Source organism: Miniopterus schreibersii (genome assembly GCF_964146895.1).
Source record: "Miniopterus schreibersii genome assembly, chromosome: 7".
Lineage (NCBI taxonomy): Eukaryota > Metazoa > Chordata > Mammalia > Chiroptera > Miniopteridae > Miniopterus > Miniopterus schreibersii.
Window position 1 is genome coordinate 83,398,074 of NC_138108.1, and position 18,923 is coordinate 83,416,996.

At 38.6% G+C, this 18,923-nt stretch overlaps 1 protein-coding gene and 1 pseudogene across 6 annotated transcripts in view; both read left to right on the forward strand.

Moving 5' to 3' along the window:
• The window catches only part of UGGT1 (UDP-glucose glycoprotein glucosyltransferase 1), a 144,121-nt gene that overhangs the window by 17,499 nt on the left and 107,699 nt on the right, over nt 1–18,923 (forward strand). For all 5 annotated transcript variants that reach the window (XM_081142748.1, XM_081142745.1, XM_081142747.1 and 2 more), the window contains 4 exons: nt 14,268–14,380; nt 15,957–16,131; nt 17,243–17,339; nt 18,682–18,760. In XM_081142748.1, coding sequence (XP_080998874.1) covers nt 14,268–14,380; nt 15,957–16,131; nt 17,243–17,339; nt 18,682–18,760 — 464 coding nt within the window. The remainder of the gene's footprint in view (nt 1–14,267; nt 14,381–15,956; nt 16,132–17,242; nt 17,340–18,681; nt 18,761–18,923) is intronic.
• On the forward strand, nt 3,808–7,976 carry LOC308559757 (casein kinase I pseudogene; annotated as a pseudogene). The gene is made up of 2 exons: nt 3,808–3,819; nt 7,244–7,976. The product of its transcript is annotated as a casein kinase I pseudogene (transcript).

Genomic DNA, 18,923 nt, shown 5'->3' on the forward strand with positions numbered 1-18,923 from the left:
CTATGAAAAAAAAGTCTCTACCTAAAAAAATATATATATATTTTGTACTTATCAGGGGGTAAGTTTATTTGATTTTAGAGAGAGAGGAAGGGAGGGAGAGAGAGAAATGTTTTTGTGAGAGAAACATTGATCGGTTGCCTCCCTGACTGGGGATCAAACCTGCAACATAGGTATCTACCCTGACAGGGAATCGAACCTGCAACTTTTTGGTATATGGGATGATGCTGCAACCAACCTGGGGCAAAAAAAATTTTTTGTTGATAATTTTTTTGTGGGAGGGTTTTTTGTCCATCCCTTTTTTTCTTTTGAATAACTTGGACTGTTTGGCCTACAAATTTTTTCACAATCTATATCTTACTGATCACATATTCATGATGCAGTTCAATTTATTCCTCTGTCCCTGTTCCCTGCACATGGATAGCTAGATCCAGAGGCTTGATTGGAATTGTGTTTCATTCCTTAGGCGAGTCTGTAGGTAGCATTCTGTTCTCCCATGAGAAGGTACCTAATGTCTGGTTTCTTCTCTTTTTGATTTAGCAGCCATTGCTGCTCCATGCTTAATCCATTAATTCTGGGGGATTATAAAGGGGGACTCTCTGATTCTGTTGTGTGTTTTTTTCACTTGTTTTTGGAACATGTATATAAAAAGGCATATACCTTCCTCAGCACAGTTTTGTGGTGCTCTTCATATAAGGCAGGCAGAGTGCATGTTTGATATTTCCCTTTATTTACCAGGTTTCTGAATGAGTTTGATTTATTAGCATTTTTTCTTTTTTTAGAAGAACATGTATTTTTATAAAATTAAATTTATTGGGGTAACATTGGTTAATAGAACATGTTTCTTATTTGGAATTCTTTTTCTTTAAAAAATTTTTAAAATTACAGTTTACATTCAGTATTAGTTTCTTTTAGTTTCAGGTGTACAGCATAGTGGTTAGCCAATCATACGCTTTACAAAGTGTTCCCCATGATATTTCCAGTATCCAACTGGCATCATACATAGTTACTACACTATTATTAACTATATTCCCTATGCTGTACTTTACATCCCTGTGACTGTCCTGTAACTACCAATCTGTACTACTCAGTGCTTTTACCTTTTTCACCTAGTATTCCACCCTCCTCACCTCTGGCAACCATCAGTCTGTTCTCTGTATCTCGTTTGTTTGTTTATATTTTTCGTTATATTCCACATATAAGTGAAATCATGTGATATTTGTCTTTCTCTGACTGACTTCATTTAGCATAATACCCTCTAGGTCCATCCATGCTGTCACAAATGGTAAGACTTTGTTCTTTTTAATGGCCGAGTAATATTCTATTGTTTATATGTACCACAGCTTTTTTATCCACTTGTTTATTGATGGGCACTTGGGTTGCTTCCATAGCTTGGCTATTGTTAATAACCTTGCAGTGAACATAGGGTTACATATATTCTTTTGAATTAGTGTTTTGGGTTCCTTTGAGTATATACTCAGAAGTGGAATTGCTGGGTTATAAGGCAGCTCTATTTTTAATTTTTTGAGGACACTCCATACTGTTTTCCACAGTGGCTGCACCAGTCTGCATTCCCACCAAGAGTGCATGAGGGTTCCCTTTTCTCCACATCCTCTCCAACACTTGTTGTTTGTTGATTTATTGATGATAGCCATTCTGGCAGGTATGAGGTGATATCATCTCATTGTGGTTTTAAGTTGCATTTCTCTGATAATTACTGACATTGAGCATCTTTTCATATGTCTATTTGCCATCTGCATGTCCTCTTTGGAGAAGTGTCCTAGGTCCTTTGCCCATTTTTTAATTGGATTGTTTGTTTTTTTGGTGTTGAGTTGTATGAGTTCTTTATAAATTGTGGATATTAACCCATTTACCAGATGTATCATTGGTAAATATGTTCTCCCATTTAGAATGTTGTCTTTTCATTTTATTGACGGTTTCCTTTGCTGTGCAAAAACTTTATAGTTGGATGTAGTCCCATTTGTTTATTTTTTGTTTCACTTGCAGAAAAAATATTACTAAGATAAATGTCTGAGATTTTACTGCCTATGTATTCTTCTAGAATTTTTATGATACCAAGTCTTACATTTAAGTCTTTAATCCATTTTGAGTTTATTCTTGTATATGGGGTAGAAAGGTGGTCTAGTTTCATTTTTTTGCATGTACCTGTCCAATTTTCCCAGCACCACTTATTGATCAGACTGTCTTTACCCCATTGTATGTTCTTGCCTCCTTTGTGAAATGTTAACAATATAGGCATGGGTTTATATCTGGGCTCTTTATTCTGTTCCTTTGATCTATATGCTATATGCTTTTTTATACCAGTATTATGCTTTTTTTTTTCCTCCTTTAAATATTTTTATTGAGCCCGGCTGGGTGTGGCTCAGCGATTGAGCGTCGACCTAGGATCCAGGCGATTGGGGTTCTATTTCTGGTCGGGGCACATGCCCCAGTTGTGGGCTCGATCAATGACTCTCTCATCATTGGTGCTTCTCTCTCTCCCTCCCCCTCTCCGTTCCTCTCTCTGAAATCAATAAAGATATATTAAAAAAATAATAATAAAAAAATAAATAAATATTTTCATTGATTTTTGGAGAGAGAGAAAAAGAGAAACATTCATGTGAGAGCAAATATTCAGTTGGCTGCCTCCTGCATGCACCATATCGGGGATTGAGACTGCATCCTGGGCATGTGCCCTGACTGGAATCGAACTGGCAACCTTTAAGTGCACAGGACGATGCCCAACCAACTGAGCCACACCAGCCAGGGCTCTACCACGCTGTTTTCGTTATTATGGCTTTGTAGTATAGTTTGATATCAGGTAGTGTGATTCCTCCAACTTTGTTCTTCTTTCTCAAGGTCGCTGTGGCTATTTTGTGTCTTTTGTGGTTCCATATAAATTTTTGGATTATTTGTTACAGATCTGTGAAATGTGTCATTGGTATTTTGATAGGAATTGCACTGAATCTATAGATTGCTTTGGGTAGTGCGGACATTTTAACAATGTTAGTTCTTCCAATCCGTGAACATGGTATATGCTTCCACTTGTTTGTATCTTCTTCAATTCCTTTTTTTGGTGTCTTACAATTTTCTGAGCACAGGTCTTTCAACTCTAGGTTAAATTTATTCCTCGGTATTTTTTTGATGCTATTGTAAATGGTATTGTTTTCTTAGTTTCCCTTTCTATAGTTCATTATTGATGTATAAAAATTTAGCTGATTCACTAGTATCCTTTGTCTGACCAGTTAGTTTTTTTTCAACTTTTTTTATTGTGGTAGATTATACATAAAATAAAATTTATCATCCTATCCATTTTTAAGTGTACAGTTCAGTGGTATTTAGTACATTCATATTGTTGTGCAGTCGTCACCACCTCCATCTCCAGAACTTCTTTCATTTTGCAAAACTGAAACTCTGTACCCATCAAATAGTAAGTCCCTGTTCCCTCACCTCCCTTCCAACCCCTGGTAACCAATGTTCTACACTCTGTCTGTATGAATTTGCCCATTCTAGATACCTCCTGTAAGTGGAATCATACGTTGTTTTTCCTTTTGTGTCTGGCTTAATATAGCATAATGTTTTTCGGGTTCATACATGTTGTTGCATGTATCAGAAGTTCATTTCTTTTTATGGCTGAATAGTCCATTGTATGTGTATAACACATTTTGTTTATTCCTCAGTTGATGGACATTTGGATAGTTTCTGCCTTTTGTCTGTTGTGAATAATGCTATTTAGGAACATTGGTATGCAAGTATCTGGTTTAATCCATGCTTTCAGTTCTTTTTGGTATGTACATACGAGTGTAATTCATGGATCATATGGTAATTCTTTGTTTAACATTTTGAGGAACTGCCAAACTTTCCATAGGAGCTGCACCAGTAGTGCGCCAGGATTCCACTTTCTCCACTTGCCAACACTTGTTATTTTATTTTTTAATAACGGCTGTCGTAGTAGGTGGGACACTTCTGAATGAGTTTGATTCACTAGCATCCTTTTGACCATTTAGTATCTCGTGGCTTTGATTTTCTTTTCCCTAATGACAAATGATGTGGAGCATCTTTTCAGGTGCCTATTGACCATCCGTATATCTTATTTGGAGATAATGTCTATCTAAGACCTTTACTCATTTTGAATTGGACTGTTTGTTGTTGTTGTTGTTGTCTTGTAGGAATTCTTTATATACTTTGGATATTAATCACTTATCAGATACGTGCTTTTGGAATATTTTCCCCCATCCCATAGCTTGCTTTTCTTTTCACTGTGTTGATAGTGTCTGTGTTTATACACAGAAGTTTTAAATTTTGACGAAGTCTAATTTATTTGTTATTTTGTTGCCTGTGCTTTTGGTGTTATACCTAAGTAATCATCACCAAGTCCAATGTCATGAAGTTTTCCTTCTCTGTTTTCTTCAAAGAGTTCTGTAGTATTGGCTCTTAAATTAAGTCTTTGATCTATTTTGAATTAATTTTTGACTTTGTTATAGAGTTAGAGTCCAACTTCATTCTTTTACGTGTAGATATCTAGTTTTCCCTTCACCATTAAAAAAAAATATATATATATATATATCTTTATTGATTTCAGTGAGGAAAGGAGAGGGAGAGAGAGAGAGAGAAACATCAATGATGAGAGAGTTATTGATCGGCTGCCTAGCCCACAACCTGGGAATGTGCCCTGACCAGGAGTTGAACCTCGATTGCCTGGATCCTAGGTCGATGCTCAAGCGCTGAGCCACACCTGGCTAGGCCCCTTCACCATTTTTAAAGATGGTCCTTTCTTCATTGAATGGTTTCGACACTGTGAGAGTTTATTTTTGCTCTCTATTCAATTCCATTGGTTTATGTGTTAGTACCATACTGTTTTGATTGCTGTAGCTTTGTACTAGGGAAATCAGAAAATGACCGTCCTTCTGAGTTCTTTTGATACCACCCTAGTAGTCTTAGATTCCTTACTTGCTATCAGTTTCAGGTTCATTTTGTACATCTCTGGCCCCAGATAGCAATCAACTATGTCCTAAGACAGATTTTCAGTTAGTGTGGTACAATAATTTTGAAACACAGAATACCTGACTATTTAGTCAAGGTCACTGACCTCTTTTCCCTTAGATTGTCAAATAAAAAAAATGACAACAGCCAACACAACAGTAGCCATCCTGTATGAAAAAAAATCAAATTATACCTTTTTTTTTGGTGTGCCACAGAATTTTAGTAACCAGTTAGTGTGTCCCATGAGGTGAAAAAGGTTGAAAATCGCTGTTGTAAGAGGCTCATTAAAGGATTTTTCTTTAGGGAGTGGGATGGGGGGTGGTATTTTAAGAGCACAATCTAGGCACCAGGGATATTCATTGCCAGTGGGTTGGTTATTGTTCTTAGGCCTTTTAAATGGGCAGAGATAGTAAATAGCTACATATATTTATCTAAAGACCAAGTATCTAAAGCTCTGTAAAGATGAAATACTTCATGAGTTCATACTAATATTTCCTATTTCAATTGAGGACTACTTTGTTACATGTATGTCTCTTTTCCTCCACGTTGAGAATCTTCGTTTTCAAGGATATAAAGGATGATAGAATTAGACTATCTCAATATTACTTATTGGTTTTGTCTATGTTACATATATAGTAGTATTAATAACAAGAGTTATACTATTGCCACAATTACGTTTGCTGAAAACAGTAGGAGAATTTTCTTTTGGCCGAGTGATCCCTATTCTCCATCTCCTCCATTCTAAAAAATGAATATATTCTACCTAGAACACAGATGTTTCATTTCATATTATACTATCTCCCTTTAATCCTCATTTAGTTTTAGTTCTGTAAATAATTTATATCTTTAGTGCTCACCACCAGTCCTTTTGCCAAATGTCTTGTCATCTGGCTTTTCTGATACTCCTGCCTGGTAGGTTTCTCAGGAAGGGTTCATGGAAACAGTATTTCTTCAATTTTTGCATGTTTATATAACAGTCTGGATATAAAATACTTGGTTTATATATTCCTTTCTTGACTCTCTTAAGTATATTATTTCACTTACCTTCAGTATATTAGTCTTTCTTGCAGAAAGATGATAGTATAATTTTTTTTCCTTAAGAGTCTCTCGGTTTATTTTGTTGTTTTTTTGTCTAGAAGCCCAATGGATTTTTTTCTTTTTCTTTAAAGTCATAGTTTACTAGAATATAGTGTAGCAGTGATTGTTCTGGGCTAGAATTTTTAGGTATACAGTATGCTGTTTTAGAGTTTCAAATCATTTTTTATTTCCAGAAAGTCCTTACAAACTTAAATTTGTTCTGTTCCCTGTTTTGGAATTAGTATCATTTATATGTTGAATTTTCTTTGCCTAGCTTCATTATTTGTTACTTTCCCTTGAATCTCTCTTTTTTTTCTTTCTTTTTTATTTAAAAATGTTTCTTCTTTTTATCTTCTGTTTATCTTAAATCATTATTTATGTTTGGTTTGTGCTCATTCTGGGTTAGTCTTCATTTCTAAAATAATTTTTCTTTTACTTAAAATTTTTTTTTGAGCCTGTCACCTCTTTTCTCTGTTTCTCTAATTCTGATTTAAGTTATTCTTTACATCTTATATAATTTTCTTAATGTATTTTTACTTGCTTGAAATACTAGGTTACATATTTAACTGTCTTTGGCTATGTATTTCTGACGTGGTTTTATTGACTATAGCTATGTTGTCCAATATGGTGGCCATTAGCCACGTGTGGCTGCTTACGTTTAAATCAATTAAAATTAAATGAAATAAAAAAATCAAGCTCTTCAGCTGCATATCAGGCAGTGCAGGTGTAGAAGATTTCTGTCTCTGCTGAAATTTCGTGTAGCGCTCATCTGTAAAAATAGGGTTGTATTGGGCTGAAGCTGTAGTGCTGAAGCTGCCATGGAAGCGGAGGATAGGGTCCCTGACTCGCCGCTTCCCTTGTCCAACCCGTGAGATCGCCTCGCAGGCAGCCAGGGCTGCCCAGAACCAGGTGGCCCAGCCAGAAAACTGAGAACCTCTCCGAGACTGTGGCCTGACAAAAAGAAACCCTGACTGAGCTGCCGTCATCAGGTTCCCCTTGGCAGATTCAGGGCCCTGAAAGCCAGTTTTCCGTTTCCTGCTGCCCTGCTCTGCAGCCTGGCTCCCGGAACCAGCCAGAGGCCTCTGTCCCCCTCTCAGAGCTGTCTGGCTTGGCCCCAGCCATCGTCTTCCTCTAGCGGCTCAAAGGCCAAAGGCATTGTTGGAGGGAAATGTAATCTGGTACAAAGATCGAGTCTGGTTCCTTTGGGGACATTTATCTGGCAGTCAACATCATCGTTGGTGAGGAAGTGGCATTGAAGCTTGAATCTCAGAAGGCCAGGCATCCCCATGCTGGAGAGCAAACTATAAGATTCTTCAAGGTGTGGTTGGCATCCCCTACATAATGGTGGTACCGTCAGCAAAACAACTGTGCTAGTCATGGATCTTGTTAAACCCAGCCTGGAAGGCCTTTTCAGTTTCTGTTCAAGAAGGTTCTAATGAAACTGTATTTATGTTAGCTGACCAGATCAGTAGAATTGAATATGTGCACACAAAGAATTTGATACACAGAGACATTAAACCAGATAACTTCCTAATGGGTATTAGGCGTCACTGTAATAAATTGTCCCTTACTGATTTTGGTTTGGCCAAAAGTACAGAGACAACAGGACATGACAATACATACCATGTAGAGAAGATAAAAATCTTACTGGCACCACTGGATATGCTAGCATCAATGCACATCTTGGTATTGAACAGAGTTGCCAAGATGACATGGAATCAATAGGATATGTTTTCATGTATTTTAATAGAACCAGCCTGCCATGCCAGGGACTAAAGGCTGCAACAAAGAAACAAAAATGTGAAAAGATGTCCACTCTTGTTGAAGTTTTACGTAAGGGGTTTCCTGCACAACTTGCCATGTTCTTAAACCGATGTTGGGGGCTGCATTTGAGGGTGCCCCGGATTACTTTTATCTGAGGCAGCTTTTCTTTTCCGGACCCTGAACCACCAATATGACTACACATTTGACTGGACAATGTTAAAGTAGAAAGCAGCACAGCAGGCAGCCTCTTCAAGTGGGCAGGGTCAGCAGGCCCAAAGCCCCACGGGTTCCAAGCATGAATCGAGGAGCAGAAGAAGCCCCGTGCAGATGATTGGAGCAGCATTTGTTTCTCTCCAAATCTAGAAATTTTAGTTCATATGTACCCTAGCCAGTGGTTGTGAGCAACCATTTACTTGGTGTAAAGAACTGAATTTCAGTATACTCTGGCTCTGGGCAGTATGGTGATGCCGTGTCCCAAGTTGTAGACACTGTAATTGTGAACATTAACTGAGAGTTGAACATGGTGTCCAGTTTTCTTTACATTTTTTCAAGTAGAAAAGTTAACTAAATGGTTGATACACACAAATTGGTGGAGAAATTGTGCTTATGCCAATTATTTGTTAAAATCTTTTATTTTGAACCTTTCTGCTTTGAGATCTCATTTCAGAAAAATGGCGTGAACAGTCTTCATCCATACTTATGATGGTTGTAAGTGCTCACAGTTGTGTGTTCTTAGGGTTTATCCATCCCTGGGGGGTTTTCAAGTTGTTCACTTAAAACATCGTTAAAATAGTTGGCTTGTTGTTTGCAGGCCAGCTGATTTGGTAGCAACCAGAGATTCTGTGTCTGAGCATATGAAAGACTTATCTGTGCTAGAAATAACAGCATCTAAAGACTTAAGAACAACTTAGTGACAACTAATTATCCTTAGGATTTTGCATTGACTCTATAATGTTTTTGGTATTAAAAAAAAAGCAGCCCTCCTGGTAGCTCTGTTGCTTAGAGCATTGTCCTGATACGCCAAGGTTTTGGGCACACATACGAATCAACCAGTGGTGCATCAATAAGTGGAACACAGATTGATGCTTCTTTTCTTCTTTCTCTTTTTCTCTTTCTGCCTCTTCCTCTCTTCCTTCTCAAATAAAAAAGTTTAAAAAAGCATATTTGTCACAGAAATTTAGTTAACATCTTAAAACTGAAAATATATGTATGTTGCTTAGGTAAATGTAAACACTATAAACATCTATATAATCTGGGATTTTATTTTTATTTTGAAATGGGAGCTTTTTTGTTTACAAGTTTGTTAAAAACTAAAAACGTTCTGTAAAAAACACAAGAAGAATAAGGGTGTATTTCTGTTATCCTTCCCCCTTTTCTTACAGTAGCTTTGTGTGGGATTTGACATTGAGACTTTTCTGCTCATTTTGGATGTGAAATTGGTTTTACTTAACTTTTAGAAATGGACATGGCTCCCCTTTCTGTTCATTTTATGTAAATGTTAAAAAAATAATGGTGGTTTAAGAAAAACAGTGGCTTGCTTTTTGAAATTTTCTAACTTTGTTCCCCTCCTGCACTTTTATTTTGACTTGTCTTTTATTGTCTCTCTCTTTCTGTCCTGTTAAAGTTTTATTTACTCTCAGCAATTTCTCCTTAGAGTGGGGCCCTAGAAGGGAGTCCCACTTGTGGGTTTGAGAGTTCAGAGTGGCTTCACTGCCCTTTAAACTTTACCGTGAGTCCCTTGGCTCCCGATACTAGATTGAACAAAACCCATTGGCCCACCGTAGCGCCAGTGAAGTCTGCTGGCTGCTGTGGGCTCCTTGCTCTGAGGTCACGAGTCTCTTCCCGTGTCCTTTTCCCTGGTGTCCTCATGCCCTGGGTCGCGTTTGGGTTTTAGATCATGCGGATTTCTTTCCAGCGAGTCTTCTCATAAGTGTGGTCCATTGGTTTTTGCTTTTTGCTGTCTATTTGCTTTGTTTTTGTGGGGAGCTTGGGAAGACTGAAAAATTATGCTGTCAGTTGCTATTTATGCAGAATTTTATTACTTTTTAATGATAATTGTTATTTTAAAAAGCTTTTATTGTGACATACTGAAACATTACAAATGAAATGAAATGTTACTTAGAATTTGTGTTGTAATGATTCAGTGATGTGTGCTAGAGAGGTAGATGAAATAAGATTGGCCATGTGTTGATAATTATTGAAGCTAGGTCATTGGTATACTATTCTTCGGTTGTTTTTGTTTTTTGTGTGTGCTTTTTATTTATTTATTTATTTTTCTTTTTTTTATAAATTTATCTTTATTGTTGAAACTATTACAGGTGTTCCATGTTTTCCCCGCAATTGACCCCCTCCACTTTGCTCCCACCCCCTCCCCAGGCCTTCACCCCATTATTGACTGTGTCCATGGGTTACGCATATATGCATATAACTTCTTTGGTTAATCTCTTCCCACCTTCCACCCCCCCTTCCCTCTTCCCTCTGAAATATGATTGTCTGTTACATGCATCAATGGCTCTGGATCTATTTAGTTCGTCAGATTCTTTTGTTCATTAACTTTTTCTTAAAGATGACCCTTCAGCATTTCCTGTAGTCCTGGTCTGGTGGTGATGAACTCCTTTAGCTTTTTCTTGTCTGTGAAGCTCTTTATCTGACGTTCAATTCTAAATAATAGCTTTGCTGGGTAGAGCATTCTTGCGTGTAATTCCATGTTTTTCATCACTTTGAATATTTCTTGCCACTCCCTTCTGGCCTGCAAACTTTCTTTTGAGAAATCAGCTGACAGTCATATGGGTGCTCCCTTGTAGGTAACAACTAATTGCTTTTCTCTTGCTGCTTTTTTTTTTTTTTTTAAACGTATCTTTATTGATTTCAGAGAGAGATAGAAACATCGCCCGGCCGGGCATGGCTCAGCAGTTGAGCGTCGACCTAGGATCCAGGCGATCGGGGTTCAATTCCTGGTCAGGGCTCATGCCCAGGTTGCGGGCTAGGGAGCCAATCAGTGACTCTCTCATCATTGATGTTTCTATCTCTCTCTCTCTCCCCCCCTTTCCTCTCTCTGAAATCAATAAAGATATGTTTAAAAAAAAAAAAGAGAAACATCAATGATGAGAGAGCCACTGATTGGCTGCCTCCTGCATGCCCCTGACTGGGGATCGAGCCCACAACCTGAGCATGTGCCCTGCCTGGGAATCGAACCCCAAGCGCCTGGAACCTAGGTTGACGCTCAGCTGCTAAGCCACGCCCAGCAGGGCTCTCTTGCTGCTTTTAAGATTCTCTCTTTGTCTTTAACCTTTGGCATTTAATTATGATGTGTCTTGCTGTCAGCCTCTTTGGGTTCCTCTTGTTTGAGACCCTCTGTGCTTCCTGGACTTGTAAGTCTATTTCTTTCCCCAGGTAGGGGAAGTTTTCTGTCATTATTTTTTCAAATAGGTTTTCAATTTCTTGCTTTCTTCTCCTTCTGGTACCCCAATAATATGAATATTGGGCCTCTTGATGTTGTCCCAGGGGCTGCCTATTTCTGGATTCTTTTATCTTTTTTCTTCTCTGGTTGGGTATTGTTGTTTTCTCATGTTCCAAATTGCTGATTTGATTCTCAGTGTCCTCTTCTCTACTGTTGATTCCCTGAAAATTATTCTTCATTTCAGTTCGTGTAGCCTTCATTTCAAATTGGCACTTTATTATGTGATCAATTTTCTCAGTTTTTTTCGTAATAATATGCTTGAGCATCCTTATAAACAAAATTCTGAGCTCTGTATCTGTTAGTTTGCTTGGCTCCATTTCATTTAGTTCCTTTTTTGGAGATTTCTTCTGTTCTTTCCTTTGTGACATGTTTCTTTGCCTCCGCATTTTGGCTGCTTCCAGGTGTTTGTTACTATGTATTAGGTGGAGCTGCTATGTCTCGGAATTGGTAGAGTGGCTTTGTGTAGTAGGTGTCCTGTAGGGTCCATTGGCTCAGCCTCCCCAGTAACCTGAGCTGTGCCTTCCAGGTGCTCACCTGTATGGGTTGTGTGCTCTGACTTGTAGTTGAGCCTTGGTTGCTGTTGGTGTCACTGGGAGGAATTGACCCCCCAGCCAGTCAGCTATGAGGACCAGCTACAGCTACAGCCAAAGAGCTGCTGTGCTGGAGACACCCCTATGGATCAGGATTTACTTCAGTTTGTCACTGGTGGAGGTGATTGGGTTGTAATTCAGCATGGTCCAATCTGACCACCAGGTGCACTGTCTCTGAGGCCTCCCGGGAGGTGCAAAGTCAGCCTGTGCCAGTGCCTTGCTCAGGGCCACCCAGCATGAGCTACACAGCAAACCATAGTTGGCTGCTACTTGTGCTGGGCTTGGCATTGTCCAGGAGAGGCCAAGCTATGAGCCAATGCAGGCTGCCACTAGTGCCAGGCCTGGGGCCACTTATCAAGCCACACTGCTACTTGTTTGAGAGATTTTAGGAAAGCCCTAAGCATGAGGCTAGAGAGGCCACTTGCACAGAAAAGCCCCTGGAAATGGCTTGGATGAGCTTGCAGGTGGGGAGGGGTGGGGCCTCCGGGAATCACGGGGTGGGGCCAAAGGTGTGAGTCAGGTGCTGGCGATGCAAATATTTTGTCTGCCTGCTGGCTGTGTTCGGGGAGGGCTCCACAAAGGAGCAATGGCCTCTGCCAGCTCCTCTGCCTGGGAGAAAGCTGCCCCCCAATATCTCGCCACAATTTCAGGCAGGTTATTTCCTCCCCAAGTATCCCAGGCTCCTTTCAAGCTACTGCCCAGCGCTGGGCTCAGAGGGAACACCTATGAGTGAGTCCGGGCAATTGGCCCTTCAAGAGGAAAGCCTGGGGCTCCCGCACCCTCGGAGACCCTCAGCGATAGTCCCCTCTGGTTTCACAGCCCAGAGTTGTGGGGATGTCTCTTCCCAGCCCTGGAGCCTTGGGCTGGGGGCCTGCTGTGGGGCTGGGACCCCCTCACTCTTCCTGGAAACCTCCACTGCTGAGATGTCCTTTGGGTTTAAACCAGGGCACTGGGGGTGGTCCCGCAGCCACATCTCAGCGATCCAGCCCTGATCCGCCCACGTCTCTGCCCCTCCTCCCGGTATTGATGCTTTTTCAGTTCCTTGGTTGTAGGGCTTCTGTTCAGCTAGATTTCAGGAGGTTCTGAGTGATGGTACTTCTGTATTTTAGTGGTAATTTTGATGTGGTTTCTGTGGGCTGCGGATACAGCTGTTACCTGCACCGCCATCTTGTTTCCTCCCTCTTTCTCTTTCCTGTGGGTGTTTTTTAAAAATATATACCTTTATTGATTTCAGGGAGAGGAAGGGAGAGGGGAGAGAGAGAGAAACATCAATGGTGAGAGGGAGTCATTGATCGGCTGTCACCTGCACGCCCCCTGTTGGGGATTGCGCCCAAAACCCGGGTGTGTGCCCTGACCAGGAATCAAACTGCAATCTCCTGGATCCTAGGTTGATGCTCAGTGGCTGAGCTACACTGGCTGGGTTCCTAACTTTTTATCTATAGATAAATGTTACATTAGTGACATCAGTGCTTACACCAGTGCTTTTCATTTTATACTTTTCTTTTCTCATATCACACTTGCCCTTCTCAATGTGCTTCTCATTAAAGTTGCAGATTGACTTGTCTCATTATGTGTTGGCATTAATGCATTTCATTCTAAAATAAACTCATATCCCATTTAGTGTTTCCCTTTAATATCTTTTATCACCTGAGGATATTTTTTCCATTGCTTTTTAGAGAATGGAAGGCAGGTGGGGAGAGGGGAGAGAGAGAGAGAGAGAGAGAGACATCGATGTGGGCAAGACCACATCAGCCAGTTGCTCCAACCAGGGGTGGGGATCAAACCATAACCCAGGTACGTGCCCTCGACCGGGAGTCGAACCTCGACCCTCTGGTGCATGGGTGGTGCTCCAACCACAGAGCCACACTGGCCAGGACTCCCTTGAATATCTCAGTGTGCTCATTAATTTTATCTTTCCATTTTTACTGTTTTGTTGGTTTTTTTTAGGCCCAGTTGCTTTTCTGGATCTCTGTCATTCCTCCTAGTTCAGTGAGGGGCTTCATGTTAATTTGCATATTGTACATAATTAGGACTGCATCCTTATATTTTGGCATTTTAAAATTGACATTTGCAAGCTTACTTTTCTACAAAGATGAGAGTACATATTATATTCCCTGGGTACCTTTTGCTGTCCTCTGAGAGAAGATTTTAAAATTCTCTTTGGGGATAATAATACCTTCCTCACAGGTTGTATGTGAGGAACTAGGTGAAATCATACAAAGAAAGCAGTGACATGAAAGCTCTTACTTCCTGTGACATACGGGTGTTCAGTAGATTTTAATTTTTGCTTTTACTGATGTTTTGTTATTATTTTGTTAGCTATTTGGAATCTTCATGTCTTTATCTTGTCCTTGGTTAGAAGTCATTTTTAAAAAGTCTTCTGTCTTAAATGACAGATAGCAGCTGATGAACCTCCACCAGAAGGATGTAACTCGTTTTTTTCAGTGCATGGAAGGAAGACCTGTGATTTTGATACCCTTGAGACTCTTCTACTAACAGCACCTGAAAGGTAGATTGTGAATTTCTCTATAAATGTCATGCATTCATTGTGCTTGCTTCTATATTACGACTACTGATTCTTTAATGAGTTTCGTAGTGTAGAGGTATAGTGGCCTAGAGTATGGATTCTGCAACCAGACTGACTAGATTTGAATTCCAGCTTCATTGCTTACAATGTTTTGAGAACGTAGTCAGATTACTTAATCTTTCTTTCCTCGTCGCATTTTAAAATGGAGATAATAAGAGTACTTAATATTACTGTTATTATTTAGTTATTAGTATACCTGAGAAATTACATAGATTTTGTCGTCAGCTTAGTAAAGAATACTCTGTATTAAAGCCAGTGCCTGAAGTAATTATATTAATGATAATGATTTTAGGATATTATTAGTTCCAGACAAAGTAAATGATTTAAAGAATAATTGCAAGCTTAATTTGAATATTAAATTGGTAATTAATGTGCTAGCTTTTGCTTAAAGGTCAATTTCTTGTAGTGGCCAAATATAATAGTATCTCTTGCTCTCTGGCTAGGGCACTATGCTTTGCACCCTCTCCACTGGCCTTGTAAATTGGATGGCATGGTCTTCTCTGTGGCATTGCTCTGCTGTATCAGAAGTGCTCAGGGTGCTTTCAGTGGAGGTAGTTCTTTAGTGAGGTTGTGTGCCCAGCACTTGTCCTCTGCCCAGCAAATGACATGAGTGCTTCTTACTCAGGGTAACAACTAAAAACCCGTTTGTACATTCTAGCCAGATCAGGGTGGCTGTGTGGTCAAGTGGTGCTCCTTTGGGGGAAACAAAATTGATTAATTTTTGTTTAATTTGTTATAGCAATAACACAAGACTTTGTAAAGAAAAGAGTAATAGTGTACCCTCTTCTGAGAGGTGGGAGCTGTTTTTAATGGTTTAGCTTATACCCTTTTAGACTTTTCTGTGGTTATACATTTATACAGGTAGGTAGGTTTGTTTTCACTAGAGTCCTCTTTAGTACATGTAGGTGAACCTCCTTAAGAGAGATTGGTAGATCATAAAGCCTATGCATTAATATCTATTAATATCTTGATATTATTCTTAGAGAAGTGTTTTTGGAGTGTAAGTTTTAAAATAAATGTTAAATTTATTAATAGGAAGATCATAGGAGGAAAGACAATAGAGGAAGGAGATGCTCTAATTGGCAAGTTATATGCTTGAAGGATTCCTGTGCTTGTTTTGCATTATTTGTACTTATGTTTTCAGATAAAAAGATAACTATGTTCTATTTATGGTGGAATTATTTATTAAAGTTTTAGTACTATGAGATCTAGATATATATCTTTCTCTGGCTTTCCCCCTTCTCTAGGGATTGGTAACAATTATTTTCAAAGCCTGCATTTTACAGCTAGTATTTATGTAATGTACTTTTACTATTATTTTTAATGATGAACAAATAAGACTCATACCTGACAGCATTCTTAATGAAAACTATTTAAGATTTTGATACTTTTACATAAAGATGTTGATAATCTTTACTTAAATTATCATTGCTGCATCTACATTTTGTTTAAAACTTTTTTAAGTTTATAATTTTAAGCTTTCGGTATTTGTTTTCAGACCCAAACCCTTATTGTTCAAAGGCGATCACAGATACCCCTCATCTAGTCCTGAGAGTCCAGTGGTGATTTTCTACTCTGAGATCGGCTATGAGTCATTTTATAATTTCCACCGCCAGCTTGTATCAAAAAGCAATGCAGGCAAAATCAGTTACATATTCAGACATTATATATCGGTAAGTACTGACTTATTTTGCAACTGTTTTAAATATTAATTTGCCCAGCATGACTTTACCACATAAGCTAATAATTTTCCCTTTTACAAATTATTTGAATTACTTTGAAGTTAAGTACTTTCATCAAATGTTATTTGCACACATAGAAGTTACTTTGCTTGCCTTTGTGAAGAAATGTAAAACAATTATGCTTAAAAAGTAGCTTAATAAAGTTTATATTCTATTTCAAAATGAACCATGTAAATTATACTTAATTTGATCCAGATTTAATACGGTCACATACTATGCAGACTTAATATGGTCTAATTCTTTAATTAAGTTCCTTTCCAAACGTTTTAAAAAAAAATCTTTTTATAAGTTGGAAAAGGAAGGATTTTTTAGAGGTAAAATCAGGCAGAATTGATTGAAAATGAAAGTTTCGAAACCTTGTATAACATTTAGCATTTAAATTATTTATATGTAAAGATTGTTAGCCTTAAAGTTTCTGTGTCCTAATAAGCTCGATAAATATTGGATGCTAAGTCCATGCAAGTAAAATAAAAATTCTAAATGAAAATTTGTATGAACAATAACAGATTTGTTAATATCTAATTTTTGACAGCTGCTCTCCATCCTCTGCTCCCATCCTCTGTTGCTAGTATTAAAGAATAAATGTCTAAAAGCCATCCTCATTCAGGATGGTGGTAAGCCTGTGACATTTGGTCACCCAAATCCTGACTGAAGACATTTGAATTCAGTCAAAAATGTAAACATGCACACATTTACACACTTGATCTCCACACAGCACTCTGGGCTTGAAGCCTCACTGGTTTCAACCCTGCTGCATAGGTTCTGAAACTCTTTTTTTCTTTCTCTATTTCTTCATATGGTTTGGTTCCCTTTGCCTTTTCAACTGCTCCTTTCTCTGGTTTTGCTTCTGCCTCAGAATCTCCATTCTCATACGTGTGACAGGATATAAAATCCAAAGGAGGCTAGGCTTCCCATTCAAGTGTAAGTGTATCTTGAGTGCATAATCCTACATGTTGGCTACACAACATTAACACACTCATGTTCTGTGCACTGACATGTAAAGAACTCGGTGGTGATGGTGGAATATTTGCTCTGCTTGCAGACCCCCAGAAAAGAGCCTGTTTATCTCTCCGGCTATGGTGTGGAACTGGCCATTAAGAGCACTGAGTACAAGGCCAAGGATGATACTCAGGTGAAAGGTGAATTTGTAAATGAGACCAATGTGTTTTCTTTTTTAAAAATATGAGTTAAAGAGGAACTTTTTTCCTTAATGATAAAGAATAGGTTTAGGAATATGATGAACCTGTGTTCAAATCCTCTTTCTGTTACATCTGAGCAGTTGTAACATAGAATTCTCTGTGTCCTAATTTTTTCCTGTGTAAAGTACAGATAATGATATATGCTTCTTAAAGTATTTGTGAGGAGGAAATAAGATGTATAGTAAGAAATTAGCACAAGTTTTGAACAGAAAATGTTCAATAAGTAGTAGGTATTGTTATTAATGATACGTAGTTCACAAATAGTTATTAATTTGTGGCCCAATGTAAAGTCTTTTAAGAAAATTAAAAAATATATATATATCTTTATTGATTTCAGAGAGAGGAAAGGAGAGGGAGAGAGAGAGCTGGAAACATCAATGATGAGAGAGTCATTGATCGAGCCCGCAACCTGGGCATGTGCCCTGACTGGGAATCGAGCCCCGATCTCCTGGATCCTAGGTCGACACTCAACCGCTGAGCCACGCCCGGCTGGGCGAGAACATTTATTGATTTTTTTTTAGAGAGGATGGGAGAAGGGACAGAGATGTAAAAACATTAATGGGAGAGAAACATCACTGATTGGCTGCCTCCCCCTGCTGGGGATTAAGCCTGCAATTCTGGCATGCGCCCTGACTAGAATCGAGCCAGTGACCTCTTGGTTCATGGGTTGACATTCAACCACTAAGCCACCCCAGACAGGCCCAATGTGAAATCTTAAACTATCCTATAATTAACAAATGATTTAATGGTTATTATTTTCTGCACTTGAAACAGTTTACTATGAATACTTCTTGTCATACTCTAGGGTTTTGAATTTATTATTTCAACTACAAGTTTTATGTGCAGTTTTGTAAATTTCTTTTGAGCTCATTTTAAAGATAAAAAGGATTGGCGTGGTACATGGAAGATAGCCTAGTAGCTCATCATTCTGTTCTCAATTCTGTATAGGATTAAGTTGCCTGGTTGCATATTCTTTATAATTTTTATATTGAAAAATCCATTGTTTATAATTTTAAAGTTGTTAATTTTGAAATTTTTAATGTAATTTTCCAAAGTTTAAGGGAAAAAAGTGGATTTTTACTTTTTCCAGAAATATAAGATATATTAAAAACATTAATTTTCTCTGTTTGTTTGTTACCATTGCAAAATTAGCTATTCCTTTTAAATGGTATCCTATCAGGTGTTTCTGATTCTTTTTTTCGCGTTACTCAGACTTAACGGGGTTAACAGTGTTTTTATTCCAGTCTGAGCGATTAGACATGTATTTGCCGTGCTTTTATAGGAACTGAAGTAAACACCACAGTGATCGGTGATAATGATCCTATTGATGAAGTTCAAGGATTTCTCTTTGGAAAATTAAGGTGTGTATATTCTTTCGGGAAGTGGTCTTACTCTATGTAAACCTCCAGACTTCCTCACACTGAACATCATCTTCCTTGCTGCTGTCAGTTACAGATCTCCCAGGAGTGTTTTGTATGTGTCGTCTGATAGGAAGAGATGACTGCTTGATTATAGCACAGTTGA